Source organism: Trachurus trachurus (genome assembly GCF_905171665.1).
Source record: "Trachurus trachurus genome assembly, chromosome: 6".
Taxonomy (NCBI): domain Eukaryota; kingdom Metazoa; phylum Chordata; class Actinopteri; order Carangiformes; family Carangidae; genus Trachurus; species Trachurus trachurus.
This window is the reverse complement of record NC_139897.1, coordinates 5,810,425-5,824,378: the sequence shown is the minus strand read 5'-3', so window position 1 is coordinate 5,824,378 and position 13,954 is coordinate 5,810,425. Positions and strand designations below refer to the sequence as shown.

The window sequence follows — 13,954 nt, the reverse complement described above, 5'->3', positions numbered from 1 at the left end:
GTGTCTTAGTTTTCACAGATTTCATTTATTAGGAGGAAAGCCTATAAGAGCTCCCAAGATGAACTTTCACATTTGTTTTTTCCCTTAGTTGCATCACACAAATACAATCCTCATCACCATACATTTACTCTTGTCTACCTGGCGGTCGTACTCAAAATAGTCCCATATTGAGCTGTGGCGTTTTCTGCCGGCAACTTTAGACATTTCTAAGAAATTTCTCATAAAACCAAAACTAAGCTAATTAGGGCCAACGGGGCAAACACACAGAGGCACTGACCTTTACAGCTATGACATAGCTGCAGAGGTCAGTGCCTCTGCAGCTATTTCAGAGAAAGCAAAGATAACGAAGGAAAAAAGAGGCTCAAAAGGAGAAGAAAAGGCAGGAGAAGAAAGAAAAGCAGGAGAGGGAACAGGGCAAGAAAAACGAGAGGAGGGAGAGGAGAGAAAGAGAAGAGTGGGAAATGAGAGAAATAAAAGAGAGAGAGAAAATTGAGAGGAAGAAAATAACAAGAGAGAACAGAACAAGAAGAGAAAGAAAACAACGAGAAAAAAGAAAGGGAGAAGAGAGAGGGGAGAGGAAGAGAAAGAAGGAGGATGGAGGAGTAAGAAAGGCTTTGATCGAGGAGAAGAACCTGCTGACCATTCCAGCAGCTCTTCATCAAGTAGGTCTTTATTGTAGAGAGACGAGAAGGAAGCCACTCAGGGAAAGGAATATGACGGCACACCTGGAATGTGGAAGAGGGAGACTGCTCCGAAATGAGGGAGTGAGTGTAGGAAACCTGAGGCAGCTCTTCACCTTTCATGACAGTAACAAGAAGCACACAGCCCAGACGCAGCTGGAGTCACTTCAGGACACGTTTCTGAGTGTCCCCGTCCCGGCCAAAGCTCCGACTATAACCACACACAACATCTGTCGAGACCTGAAGATGGCAGCTCACAGATGTTTCCCATTCAGTCTGACACAGCTCGAGTGGATCTTCCAGGAATAAAATGGTCTTAACTACCCAAATCCAGGTGTACAGAGCCAGAGGAGACTCAGCCAAGATGACTGGAATCTGAAACAGTTGCAAAATAAGATTTACAAAGCTCTGAATCCTGGGTCTGAAGACTTTTGTAAATATGAGGGTTCAGTGTTTTAAATCAATATTTGCAAAAAAATGTTTCAATTGCGAGAGTAGATCAATGGACAAATGGGTCATTTACATTTACATTACAAATTTAGAATTAGATCTACATAGCAATAAAATATATTACTACTATATATAATACTTTATTTTTTTCTAAACCAGTACGATCCTGAGCTGTCGTCTCGGCAGTATGGCGTGGAGTTGTCCCGTCTGACCAGCGAGGAGCGAACGGTGCCACAGCTGGTGGAGAAGCTCATCAACTACATCGAGATGCACGGCCTCTACACGGAGGGGATCTACAGGAAGTCGGGCTCCACCAATAAGATCAAAGAACTGCGTCAGGGGCTGGACACAGGTGAGAGCCACAGCTGTCCTCCCAGCTCTGTATGAAACACATGGAACAGCTACCGAGTCTCCTCACAGCTGCAGTACCACCACTTCCTCTCCTACATCTACTACCACTTCATCCACCATTACTACTTATATATTTCCTGTACTACTTTTCTACCTCTGCCACAACTATTTCTCATTCTATTACAATATGATATAATAATAATATGTTTATTTGTATAGCACTTGTCATAGACAAGTGTCACAAAGTGCTTTGGGTCAAGTAAAAGCAGTTCCGTGATCCACAAAACAGACACACGAATAAAAACAGTTTACATTTTATACAAGGACACAGTCACAGGAAATAAAAGATGAAATTCCAGAAATAGCAAAATGCACAACTACCACTTTGACCATCTACTAACACTTCCTTTACCCATACTTCTACCACAATTATCCTTCTACCAGCAACCAGCAACTAGTACTATTGTCACTTCTACTATGAGTAGTACTAATCTTTTTCTTCTCCTACCACTACTATTGCTGCTACTACTAATACTACTAATACTAACTTCTACCTAGTGTTGTAGTACTCTATTCTGGGTCTCAAGACCGGTCTTGAAGCCACATTTTCAAGGTCTTGGTCTTGTCTCGGAATCGACTACATTTTTATTCAATCTCAGTCGAGCTGTGGATTTTTAAACTGCAAATGTCTCTCTGTCATTCACTCACTTTGGTTTATGTGATGTGATTCAATAACCTTAAGATAATTCAAATAGTTGTACTAAAGTTGCTGTGTAACCATCTGAACAACCTGGTGTCGCCAGTGTCGAAAGTGGGAGGAGACTTCAGCAGGTTCTGTGCTGTGTTCTTCTGTTCAATCCAAACTTTATTTACATTAAATATGGTTTAGATTTCATATAAAATCATATTTTATTTTAAGCTGAGGAATAATGTAAATATCAAGACACATGATTATTATTAGTGAGTACTGGCACTGAATACAGTAATGGTCTTGAAAATGACTTGGACTTGGTCTTGCTCCCTATTGGTCTTGACTACAACACTACTAAACTACTGCTACAAGTAACTCCCACCAGTACCACTACTCTAAATCTCTTGAACACAACGACAGAAACATGAGTGAATGTTAATGAGTGCACGTGTCTGTTCCAGATGTGAACAGTGTGAACCTGGACGACTACAACATCCACGTCATTGCCAGCGTTCTCAAACAGTGGCTGCGTGACCTGCCCAGCCCTCTCATGACTTTTGAACTGTATGAGGAGTTCCTCAGGGCCATGGGTAAGCTCATGAGTAGCTCCTACAGCTTCAGTCCGTCAGTTGGTAGGCTGCTCCAGCTGAGAGTCAGTATGATGACCTGTCTCTTATGTTTCTGATCTCAGGTCAGCCAGACAAGCGTGAGGTGATCCGAGGGGTGTATTCGGTGATCGACCAGCTCAGCAGGACGCACCTGAGCACGCTGGAGCGCCTGATCTTCCATCTGGTCAGGTGAGGGACGAGACAGGAATCAACATCAGCAGCACAGCCTCAGACTGCAGTCTGAGAACTGTGTTTTTATTTCAGTTTCATTCACAATCATGCATACAGAATCATACTCATCATATCTGCTGTTTTTCGAGTTTTTCAATACAGTGTAGTGCACCTTTTTCCGAATGTCAAAAACGTAAGCCGGTTTTGCTCATCCGGTGGAATTTTATGTCTACGTTTCCATGGTTTTGGTAGTTGCGGTAAATGTATGGATTTCTTTTCTTTTTTTTTTTTTCAGTGAAAATCTGTAAAACACATGGATCATCACACCAGCTTTCAACAATGGATATCACACAAATGGACATCCGTGTTAAAAGCCAGCGTTAATAGATCCATGCGTTTACCGCAACTATGACAACGACTGAAAACCATGGAAACGTAAACGTACAATTCCACCAAACCGGCAAAACCGGCTTCCGGGTTTGACCATAGATGACGTTCGGAAACTTGTGGATAGGGATATGTTAATAATTATGACACAACAAAGGAGATGGAGGCTATAATGACAGAAAGAAAAAATAAGATAAAAGAAAATAGAATAAAAAAAATATCAGGTTAATAATATAGATTGGATTCATATTGTATAGCTTCCTCACTATAACAGTATCCACCTTTTTCCGAACGTCAAAAACGTAAGCCGGTTTTGTTCTTCTGGTGGAATTTTATGTTTACGTTTCCATGGTTTCGGTAGTCGCGGTAAATGCATGGATTTTATTTTTTTCAATGAAAATCTGTAAAAGGCATGGATCGTCACACCAGCTTTTAACAATGGCTATCACACAAATTAACATCCGTGTTAAAAGCCAGCGTTAATAGATCCATGCCTTTACCGCAACTATGACAACGACTGAAAACCATGGAAACGGAAACGTACAATTCCACCGGAAATGCAAAACCGGCCTCCAGTTTTGACCATAGATGACGTTCGGAAACTTGTGGATACCCATGGCAGGGCTCCACCTTCTAGTAAATATCTCTTTTTGAAGTGTCAGGGAGTTTGTTATTTGTTCCATTTGATCATTTCCTTTATTTTTTCAGTCCACATATTGTATGATGGAGGGTCAGGCTTCAACCACCTTACTGTAATGCATTTAATTGCTGTTGCTAGTGGTATCTGTAAAATATATTTTTTGGCTTCAATGCCCTTTGGTAATAGACCTAGTAGAGCCACCTTTGGGTCCATTGTAATATTTCCACCAAATACTTCATTACAGTAAGTGTTTCAAACAGAACATTTCCAGTTTCGATCACAACAAAAGTATGTGGATCTGATTGCCAACATGTTTTGAAACAGGATCTGATGGATGTTTTTTTCCTCTGGGCAAACTGTCTGTGCAGTCAGCACATCTTTACTGCAGAGGTTTCAAGTTCCCTTTGTTTGTTTCTCACTGATTATCAGACATTCAGGTTTAGCCGCCTCGCTCGCATGCCATCTTCAAAGCTATGTGTCTGTTGGCGATGGGCGTTGTTTTCTCTAAAGATCACTGTCAGGATTAACCGGATTATACGGCGGTGTGTTTCAGGATCGCCCTGCAGGAGGAGACCAACAGGATGTCAGCCAACGCCCTCGCCATCGTGTTCGCGCCCTGCATCCTCCGCTGCCCCGACACCATCGACCCACTGCAGAGCGTCCAAGACATCAGCAAAACCACCGCGTACGTCCACTCACCAGTTACTTATTAGCGCTGTAAAGCATCAAGCAGAGCTCGTCTCTATATTCCTTTCTATTTTCATAAAGATCTAGGTGTTTTTATTTGTTTTTAGCCACATCATTTCTTACTGGGTGCATAAAGTGTTGACCATCTAGACATCTAGCATCTGGACACGAATGTATGACATAACAAGTGTCTTTTTTGATTGGCTGTTAGAGACTGTCTTTGGAGGCCTCTTTGTAACTGGCTCATATCTGAGTGACAGAGAAACCCTTACCTTGCTAATAGCTGTACTAAAATATCACCATAAACTTACTAAAAATACTGTTTATTGAGAAGGTATGTAAACTGGAAAGATTTCAAATTAATTTTCACAAAAATAATAAGTTTAATGTCAAATTACAAAGCACTACTAATCAAATCAAATCAAATCAAACTTTATTGTCAATTTGTTCTTACCAAGGTAAGAACAAGAAGAGGAAACATTTCTCAGACATCAGTTAAACAGAAACTAGAATAGAATTGATAAATAGGTAAGAAGAGAGGGTGTGAGGAGTCTTTTACAATGTTCAAATTATAACTGAATGTATAGATCGCTTTAGCATAAATTAATCTAAACTGCATGAATACTAACCCTGGCAAAAACAATTTTTTTCATGTATGCATGTATGTAATGATTCTGTATATATAATTTACAACATTTAAACTGTCAGGTCTGGAAGTTCAGCTACAGCTTTTGATGCCACAGTGACTTCCAGTCTACATGACAACACAGTTTCCTGGCAGCCAATTTACACATACACATTCACTCATTAAAACTTTTTTTTCCCAACAATATTTGAATTAGAATTTTCAAATAACTTGCAACAATGAAGAGGCAAATGTGTTAACATGCAATATTTATTATAGTTTGGCTTTCCTTATGTGTCAGATACATAATCCTCAGATATACTGTAGGTCAGTTTTTCACATCCAGGTTTTTACCCAAAGACACTGCTTAAGTTTTTAGTTCATTTAACAGTGATTGCTATTAAAGTAGCTGAGAAAGACCCAGCCTCTGTGCTTCAAACATGATAACTACATGTGTGTGTGCCCTGCAGGTGTGTGGAGCTGATCATCAACGAGCAGATGCGAAAGTACAAAGCTCGTCTGAAGGACATCAACAGTCTGGAGTTTGCAGAGAGCAAAGCCAAGAGCAGACTGACCCACATCAGGAGGTCCATGGTAAGAGCAGACTCCGACAGCAGGGTCTCTGATACCTGCCGAGGTGTTGGGATGGATACACCTGAGCGCCTGTCATTGAGGTGGATGTTTTCCTGCTTGTTCCTCTCACTCATCATTTAAATGGTGACAGTTTTCAGCTCCACGAGCAGCTGGCATGGTTTTCACACAGCCATGACAGGAGTTCATTCCTCTGTGTTTATTTACATCTTTCATCAACAGATTTTCTTGTGTATTTGTTACACAAGTAAAAAGTACAGCTAAAGGGGATATACTGTACCTTCAAATTAACATGTACTGTATACAGCAGGGGACATTCACTTTGTTGTCTAAGAGAACTTATACAGTAGGTGTGCAGTCTGGCTGCACATGTATTTCACTAGAACATCTAACTTCTTACATGTTGTTAGATGTGAGTTCTCCCAGACGCCCCTGTAAAAGTAGAGCAGAGAGGATGGAGTGTAAAGAGTGAAAACCAAATTAAAACAATTGACATTCTTTTAAAAAAAACTGAAGTGTAAAGAATCACCAAAAGTTGTTGCTGGCATTCCACACAGCAGAAGCAGAAAAAGAGTACAATGTGTAATGTTATATATTTAACATTTGCAGACAAAATTATTTTTGAAGAAAATAAGGATTTTTCAGGACATGACATTAAAGCAGAAGTGAGTGGTCCGGTCGTTTTCGCTAATGCTGCGTTCCAGGCAGGCTTTTGAAATCGTAAATTACAGCTTCAAGTCACAACTTACGACTTTGTAGCGTTCCAGGCAACCCACTCGTGTTTTTCCGACCTGTTTTACCGGTGAAAGTCACTATAACGGCCACTCGTAACTTCCGACCGGTGAACTCGTACCAGATCGAACTGGTACCACTTCACGGTCGGAAAAATACGAGTTTCCTTGAACGCACCATAACAGTCCTCGTCGCTACGTCACCACATTCACGGCGTTCCTTGGCTGCACACACAGCCCTGCATGCCGTTCTCTCTCCTCATTGGATAAAAACTGTAGGATACGATAAATGTTTTCTCTTCAGCTCAGAACAGAGCAGAGGGACTGAGAGACCCGTGTTTCAGTCCAAACACTCTATGTAAGTGATTGCTGTCGGAAGATATAACTATTTAAGACTTATATTAACACAAATATATCACTCACTTCTGCTTTAATTTAAAAAAGAATTCAATTTCCAGTTCCAGATGTTGCTGGATCTCTTCAGTCTGTAAACAACAGGGCGTCTCTGCAGGTGGTTCGCTCTGTGTCTCGGGGCCAGATATACAGTACAGAGGTGTAAAATAAGGAGTTAAACACACAGCAGCAGTCACAAGCGAGCAATGCAGGAAGTTTAAACCACATACTGTATCAGGAATCCTCCTTACAACATTTAAAAAAAGGAATGACATTTTGCTTCATCAAGGATGATCAAGCTGTATAATGTGTCTTCCTACCACACACTAATTGAAAAATACTGTCAACATTGTTGTGATTCCCAAACCCCCCAAATCCTTCTAGCAACCAGTTTTATCTAAACGTTCCCTGTAAGCATGGTTTTAATGATTTGGAAGATAGAAGGTGTCTAAATATCTGCGTTTAAACTGAGAAAACTAGATGTTATACAACTAAGACACATACAAAACTGTTGTGTCATCAATACTGTACATTATCACATTGGTGCACATCCTGACAACCTGAATACCACCAAGCTATTTAACTTTGATCACAGCCAGATTAGGAATTTGTTGTTCTATCTCTATTGACCTACACTGGACATACTGTAGCAGATTAATTATTTCTCCGAGCATCAAAAAAACAATCAGAGAGTTGAAATTATTAGTTGATCAAGGTCATTTCAGAGAAGATGAACCGGCAACAATATTAAAATAGAATTAAAAATAATATGAAAATTTGCCCTTTTTCCAGTTTTCTATAACAGAAAACTCAATAATTTGGGGTTCCTAAGTGTTGGTCAGAGAAAAGTTATTTCTATATGTCAACATACAGTAGGAGTTAAGGAATAATGATGATGGGTCTGTTCAGTCACTAAAGTATCAAGTCAAGAAAATATTTGTCAGGGGTTATCAATAAAAAAAAGACTTGTTAGTTATAACAATAGTAAAAAAAAAAAAAAAAAAACTTTTAAAACTACACAAAATAAACTAAAACAAGAAACATGACAAGGACCTGTCGTGGTTGTTATTGTACTTACATAGTGCAAATATCTGTTAGATTTGTAAGCATCTTATTATGAAGGGTAATTCTCAGTGTAGCTCAGTTTTAATCTCAATGTTTTTACATCTTTAAACTACAAATCACCAAAGCCATGCCTACCTGATTGCCTCCAGCTCTCCCTAACCCTAATCTGTCCTTCCTCCCTCCCTCCCCCCACCCCTCCTTCCAGAAACCTGTACTAATTGCTGTTAGGTTTATGAGCATAACCCGCACTGCCACCCCGGTATGTATGCCCCTCCCACTCCATGTGCCGCCCCTCACTAGTCCTGTCCTGTCAGTCGCTCTCTTTACTCTGTCCACTCATACTGTCTTCAATGTCCAGTCACAGCACTCATCACGTCTGTCCATGAGCTAGTTCTCAGCACTGAGGTGTCTGACTCTGTTTGTGTGTTTGTTACTGTTTCATCAGAGCTCGCTTACTTGTGTTGTGTCGTTGCTCAGCACTGTTACTGTTACTTTACTGTTTAATTCTTTTGGCTTCAAACTAAACCCAGTAATAACAGTGGCTTGGTTTGTATTGTACTGTCACTAAAGCCCACAGTGGAAGTTGTATTGTGCTCTCAGTCTAAAAGGAGGTTGATATTGTTATGTAAGTCAGGTGAATGAGGGTCCCAGCAGCAGCAGACGTGTTGGAGGATTTGGAAGTGTAAATTGGACATAGTTGACTTTTTGCTGCTTTTTTGTTGTTTTTTTAATTTTATGTCAGTCAGCTTTCAACATGACAACTTGAGACTGACTTAATCCCATTTCTACATGTGAGCCAGATGTGCTAACAGATGTGATTTTAGTAGACACCAGCACTAGATACAGTAGAATAACAATAGTCATTCAGCTTAATTCTGTAATCAGGCAATAACTCACCAAGAGCCAAACAATTGGGCGTAATTGTTTAATTTATTTAAGAGAAGAGACAATGCATATTCATGAACATTTGCATAATTGGCAGCCTACACCAGCCCCAGGCTAAATTCCATCTGCTGTCCCTAGGTTGATGTCATGAAGAAAAGAAAAATACTAACAAGACAGCAGAGATTTAAAAACAAAACAAAACAAAAAACATAGTTGACATTGAAAAATAGACTGATTGAAGTTCATTCTTATGAAACTACAGTAAAACACCAAACTGACAAGACCTAGATACGTTTTGTAGCTAATGTAGCTCTGTCGTTGATCAGACAATAACCATTGTCCAATAACCACCACAACAGTAACAACATAGGCCTACACACTTTCAGTTACAGTTTGTGTTACTCTACTGTTGGTGTGAAGTCAGTTGTCCAAAGAGTTTCCTTTTGGACGTTGTTGGATTGTTGTTAGCAAAGAAACAGCAGCTTGTTAGCAAAAGCTAACAGCCTGTAGGGTTTTAGCGAGGAATGCTAATGATGTTGACAGTCAGAGGCTCCTCTCTCTTTTCTCTGGCTGAGAACAGGAACATTTGGTTAAAAAAAAATGTTTTTACAATTTCCAGACAGGCAGTTTTATCTTTGGTTGATGTTTGTTTGTGTTGCGCGCTGGAGAGAGCAACAGTCAGTCACACTGTAGCTGCTCTGACTCCACTGACCGCTCTCTGCTTTCTGTCTCTGCTTCACAACTTATTAACATGCAGCCTAACACAGCTAAACTTAAGGTAATGCCTGTCCGGGAGTGTGTGTGTGGAAATAAAAACATGTGTTTGTGTGTGTGTGTGGTGACACTGAGCAAACCTCATAGTTTCTTAGCGGTGGTGTTGTTGGTGTGGTCAATACATCCTCTGTATAGTTAGTATGTGGTCAAAATATTCAAGTGTGGCTATAGGAAGTCCTCTGTCTGTGCTTCATCACTGTCACTGTCACCAGCCAGCTGATTATTACTGCTGGACCTCAGCTGCCACGCAGAATCTCACTCTTCATCTGTGTGTGTGAACTTGCAGTGCAAAAACCGCGTTCGACAAAGCAGCGGCCACACGGCCTCACCGCCTCACAGTCCACGAGCGCCTCCTCCTGAGATGGATGGAGAGGGTGCAGGAGGAGGAGGAGGAGGAGGAGGAGGAGGAGGAGGAGGAGGAGGAGGAGGAGAGGATGCAGCAGAGACCGGCCTGACCGGCCTGAACGAGCAGCAGCAGCTGGCCATGCAGCAGGAGGAGAGGATCCTCACTGAGCAGATTGAGAGTCTGCAGAAAGAGAAGTAGGATGTCACATTTTACCCCAACATAAAATACACCTTTAGAAATGATGATATGTCTTGGTATGGTTGCAAAGGGGTGGAAAATTTCTGGAAAATTTCCAGTAAATTTCCAGAAACTTTCCATGGGAATTATGGGAATTATTGGGAATTTAACTGGAAATTGGGGGTAATTTAAACAAACTGTATCATATCCAAAGCAGACATCCATGCAAAATAATGCAATTAAAAAACATGACATTTCAACAGATTTATTTGTGAGTAGAACTTTATCAAGTTTTACTTCTTGTATGAACAGTCAATTCTTTTACTGAACAACAAAAACATGAAGTTTTGAAGTTTTTGAGTAAAATATAACCCCTCCACTGTGCATGTGATTGAGGAATAGCATAGATATTCAAGTGTACTTGCATTAAATCTGCGATCTGTTTTAGCCAAGATTATGCTACAATATATTTTCCTCAACTATATTTAAGTTCCCTGTTAATGGCCAACCTTCAATTTCAGATTTATTCCCCTTTATTCCTGTTTATTCCCATATATTCCTGTTAATTCCCATATATTCCTGTTGATTCCCATGGAAAGTTTCCAACTTTGAAAATTCCCGGAATTTTGCAACCCTATGTCTTGGTGATATGTTAAAAAATGTGTCTGATAGCTGAGTGTGTTGACAGCAGCAGCTGTGGATGGATCCTATCAGGGACACACACATGATAACTGCCCAGAGCTTCACATGTAAATCAGCTGATTTGGATGAGGCACCACCTGACCGACCGGTGATTTGCTTGTGTGTGCGTCGACAGGGAGGAGCTGACGTATGAGATGTTGATCTTGGAGCCGCGGGCGTCTGACGATGAGACTCCTGAATCCGAGGCCTCCATCGGAACGGCGGACAGCTCTGAAAATATCACCATGGACACCAAGGGAGCCACGTCAGACCCCTCTGGTGTGTGTTTGTTCGTTTTGCAGCCCAGCTCGTTGCAGGAAAAGGAAAGCAACATAAAACCGATGCAGTGGGTTAAGCAAAGGGCTTTTATTGGAGAGATTGAACCAATAAATGTGCCTGTAATAAAGTAAACTAGAGAGAAAACAGGGCAAATGAGTTATCTTTAACAGAATTATAGCATACAAACATAATTGGATCATTAAAGGAGCTTAAGGTGTGCTTATTATAGTCTGGCCACTGTTGTGTTAAAGGTCCAGTGTGTAAAATGGGGGGAAAACTGTGACATCTACAGTAGCGTTCAGATTCTAGATTGCAGCGCTCACCCCTCCCATCGGCAAAGTGACGGTGGCCTCTAAGGACAAACACATTCACAAGCTAACGTTAACTGATAAGAAGTTTTTTTAAAATTAGCTCTTTACGGGGGCGTGTCGACACGTGTAGACTTCCACTTGTGCCTTCAGTCATATAGCAGCAAAAAGTTACACAGTGCGCCAGTTGTGCAGTGCAGTCCCCTTGAAGGAAAGATCAGAGGACAAACGTACACAGACATAGATGTAGATGTGCATCACCTGTAACAACGGCGCTGTTAAGAAAAAAAAAAAAAAAGGACAGCACTCTGCTCTCCAGCCGGTTCACCTGCAGCTCCACAGATAAGATGAGCTGTCAGAGTAGCCTCTGCTGTTCCTCTCTCTTTAGCCTGGTGTTTGGCTGCACTTTGTATAAAAACCGAACATCTAACCACCATCTGAGCAAAGATCAGCTCAGCCAGAGCACCGCGGATGTGGCTGCTCAGCTGTAGCAGCATGTGTGGGTTTTATAATCGATCAACGATAGAGAGACACTCAATAGATCAGTGGTTCTCAAACTTATTTACATTAAGAAAAACATTTTTACAAATTAGACCACAGACCCCCCATTGAACTAAAATCTGAAACAAACACCAGAAATACACAAATATTTGTTACGCTACTTTTTAAGTCAGTGCACGTTCAAATTACTGTCATTGGCATGAATATTTGGAAACATTTCAATAAATTTCTGGGAAAAAAAGTGGTTAAATTTTGAGGAAAAAGTTGGGGACCCACTTTGAGAACCACTGCAAAAGAGCATGAATCTTATCAGTTAAGGGCACAAACATGGTGGTGCAAGATGGCGACACTCTCTAAAGCAAGACCCTTGCTATATGTATATATAAAAGAATAATTATGAGAAAACCAAACACATTTTATTTTATAGCGATTATATATTCATTACTAGCATATTCAGATTTTGCCAATAAACCAAATATTACACACTGGACCTTTAATGTTGTTTTCACAATTAATTAATCGTAAAGATTCCTAAATACCGTCACTTTCCAAAAAAGATTATGTTGGAACCATATCGGCAGATGTGTGCCAAAATAAAAGTTAATGCACAGAACATTAACATTGAATTGGTAGGAATTTAAATGTTGAGTGTCATTTGTAATTTAAAGGAAACAAAACAAAACAAAAAACGATTTAAAAAAATTTAAACATTTGATATAGATGACAATTTATGACCTGAATATTTCAAACATTTGCTCTGGGGGATTAATAATTGTTCCTATATTAATAGATACTTCAAATATTTTGTGTAAACAATGAGTAATGTAATTATATTTTGACTGTATTTGACTTTACACATTCATAGTGTTGTGAAATTAATTAATAATCGTGATAATCGTAGTACCGTGATTATTTCTCTTACAACAATCGTGTCAAGAAAATGTATAATCGTGACATCACTAATTCTGGTCATGGTTAAATTAACTGTGATATAATGTAAGTGTACACCTCTCTCTCTGTCTCTCCACAGACCGGGGCTCATATCGCTCCAGGAAGACGGAGGCGAAGGGCAGACGAACTCTGCGTCGTCAGCCGGACTCCCAGGACTCGGCGGACTCCACCTCCACCGTCTCCTCCTCCTACCTCCCCTCCTCCTCCCTCTCATCTAACGCCTCCGGCTCTCCGTCCCCACACTACCGGTTCCGCTCCGCCTCCTCCGGCCCCCTGCTGACCTCCTGCGGTCTGGGAGCCCCGCTGGCCGAGGCCGAGGCGGAGGGGGGTCACAGGACCGGTAAGACCCAGCACAGGCTCAGGCTGAGCCGCAGCTCGCCCAGAGAGCCGTCGGGAAGCCACCGGAGGGAGTCGGACTTCAGCTCGGGGCCCCAGCAGCTGGTTCTGTACGGCAGCAACGAGTTCATGGTGTGAAGCCGAGGAGAGACAGAGCGCCGGCCGCCGCCTGTTGGAGGCTCAGGAAGGTGGGAGAGAAGGGGAGGAGGGTGAGAGAGAGAGAGTCCGGGGCTGGGCGACACCAGTCACAGCCTGCTGCCCCCTCCTCGGTGCCCACCCGCCCCCTCCTCCTCCCCTGGTCCAGTCACAGCAGAAAGCTGCACAAATCAAAGAAGAGAAGACTGGACATATCCCACAGAGGGACAAGAGAACAGATGGTCAAAGGAGGAAGACTGATGCCTAGTGTGAAATACAGAAAGGTCCGTTGACCCTCTGATCTCAGTGCTGTTTGACCCCTGCTGGAGCCCCAGGGGTCAGTTAGAGGAGAGAGAAGGAGAAGAAGAAGAAGAAGGGAAGGACGAGTGGAGACACGGAGAGAAACCCACACCTGCAAAGCCAAATCTTACAGTGCCCTGTCTTTTATTTTTTAGCATGTGGGCAGGTGGTCAGAGCCACCCAGAAGAAATGTAGCCATACCGACTGAACT

General features: G+C 41.5%; 1 protein-coding gene across 1 annotated transcript in view; it reads left to right on the top strand.

The window, feature by feature from the left end:
• Positions 1–13,575, top strand: part of LOC310987047 (unconventional myosin-IXAa-like) — a 183,305-nt gene extending 169,730 nt beyond the window's left edge. Inside the window, exons 36-43 of the mRNA XM_083973193.1 lie at positions 1,290–1,482; positions 2,634–2,762; positions 2,864–2,969; positions 4,532–4,663; positions 5,761–5,884; positions 10,016–10,269; positions 11,070–11,212; positions 13,052–13,575. Of these exons, the coding sequence (XP_083829319.1) occupies positions 1,290–1,482; positions 2,634–2,762; positions 2,864–2,969; positions 4,532–4,663; positions 5,761–5,884; positions 10,016–10,269; positions 11,070–11,212; positions 13,052–13,446 (1,476 nt within the window). The 3' untranslated portion in view covers positions 13,447–13,575. The remainder of the gene's footprint in view (positions 1–1,289; positions 1,483–2,633; positions 2,763–2,863; positions 2,970–4,531; positions 4,664–5,760; positions 5,885–10,015; positions 10,270–11,069; positions 11,213–13,051) is intronic.
• Positions 13,576–13,954: the final 379 nt, after the last annotated feature.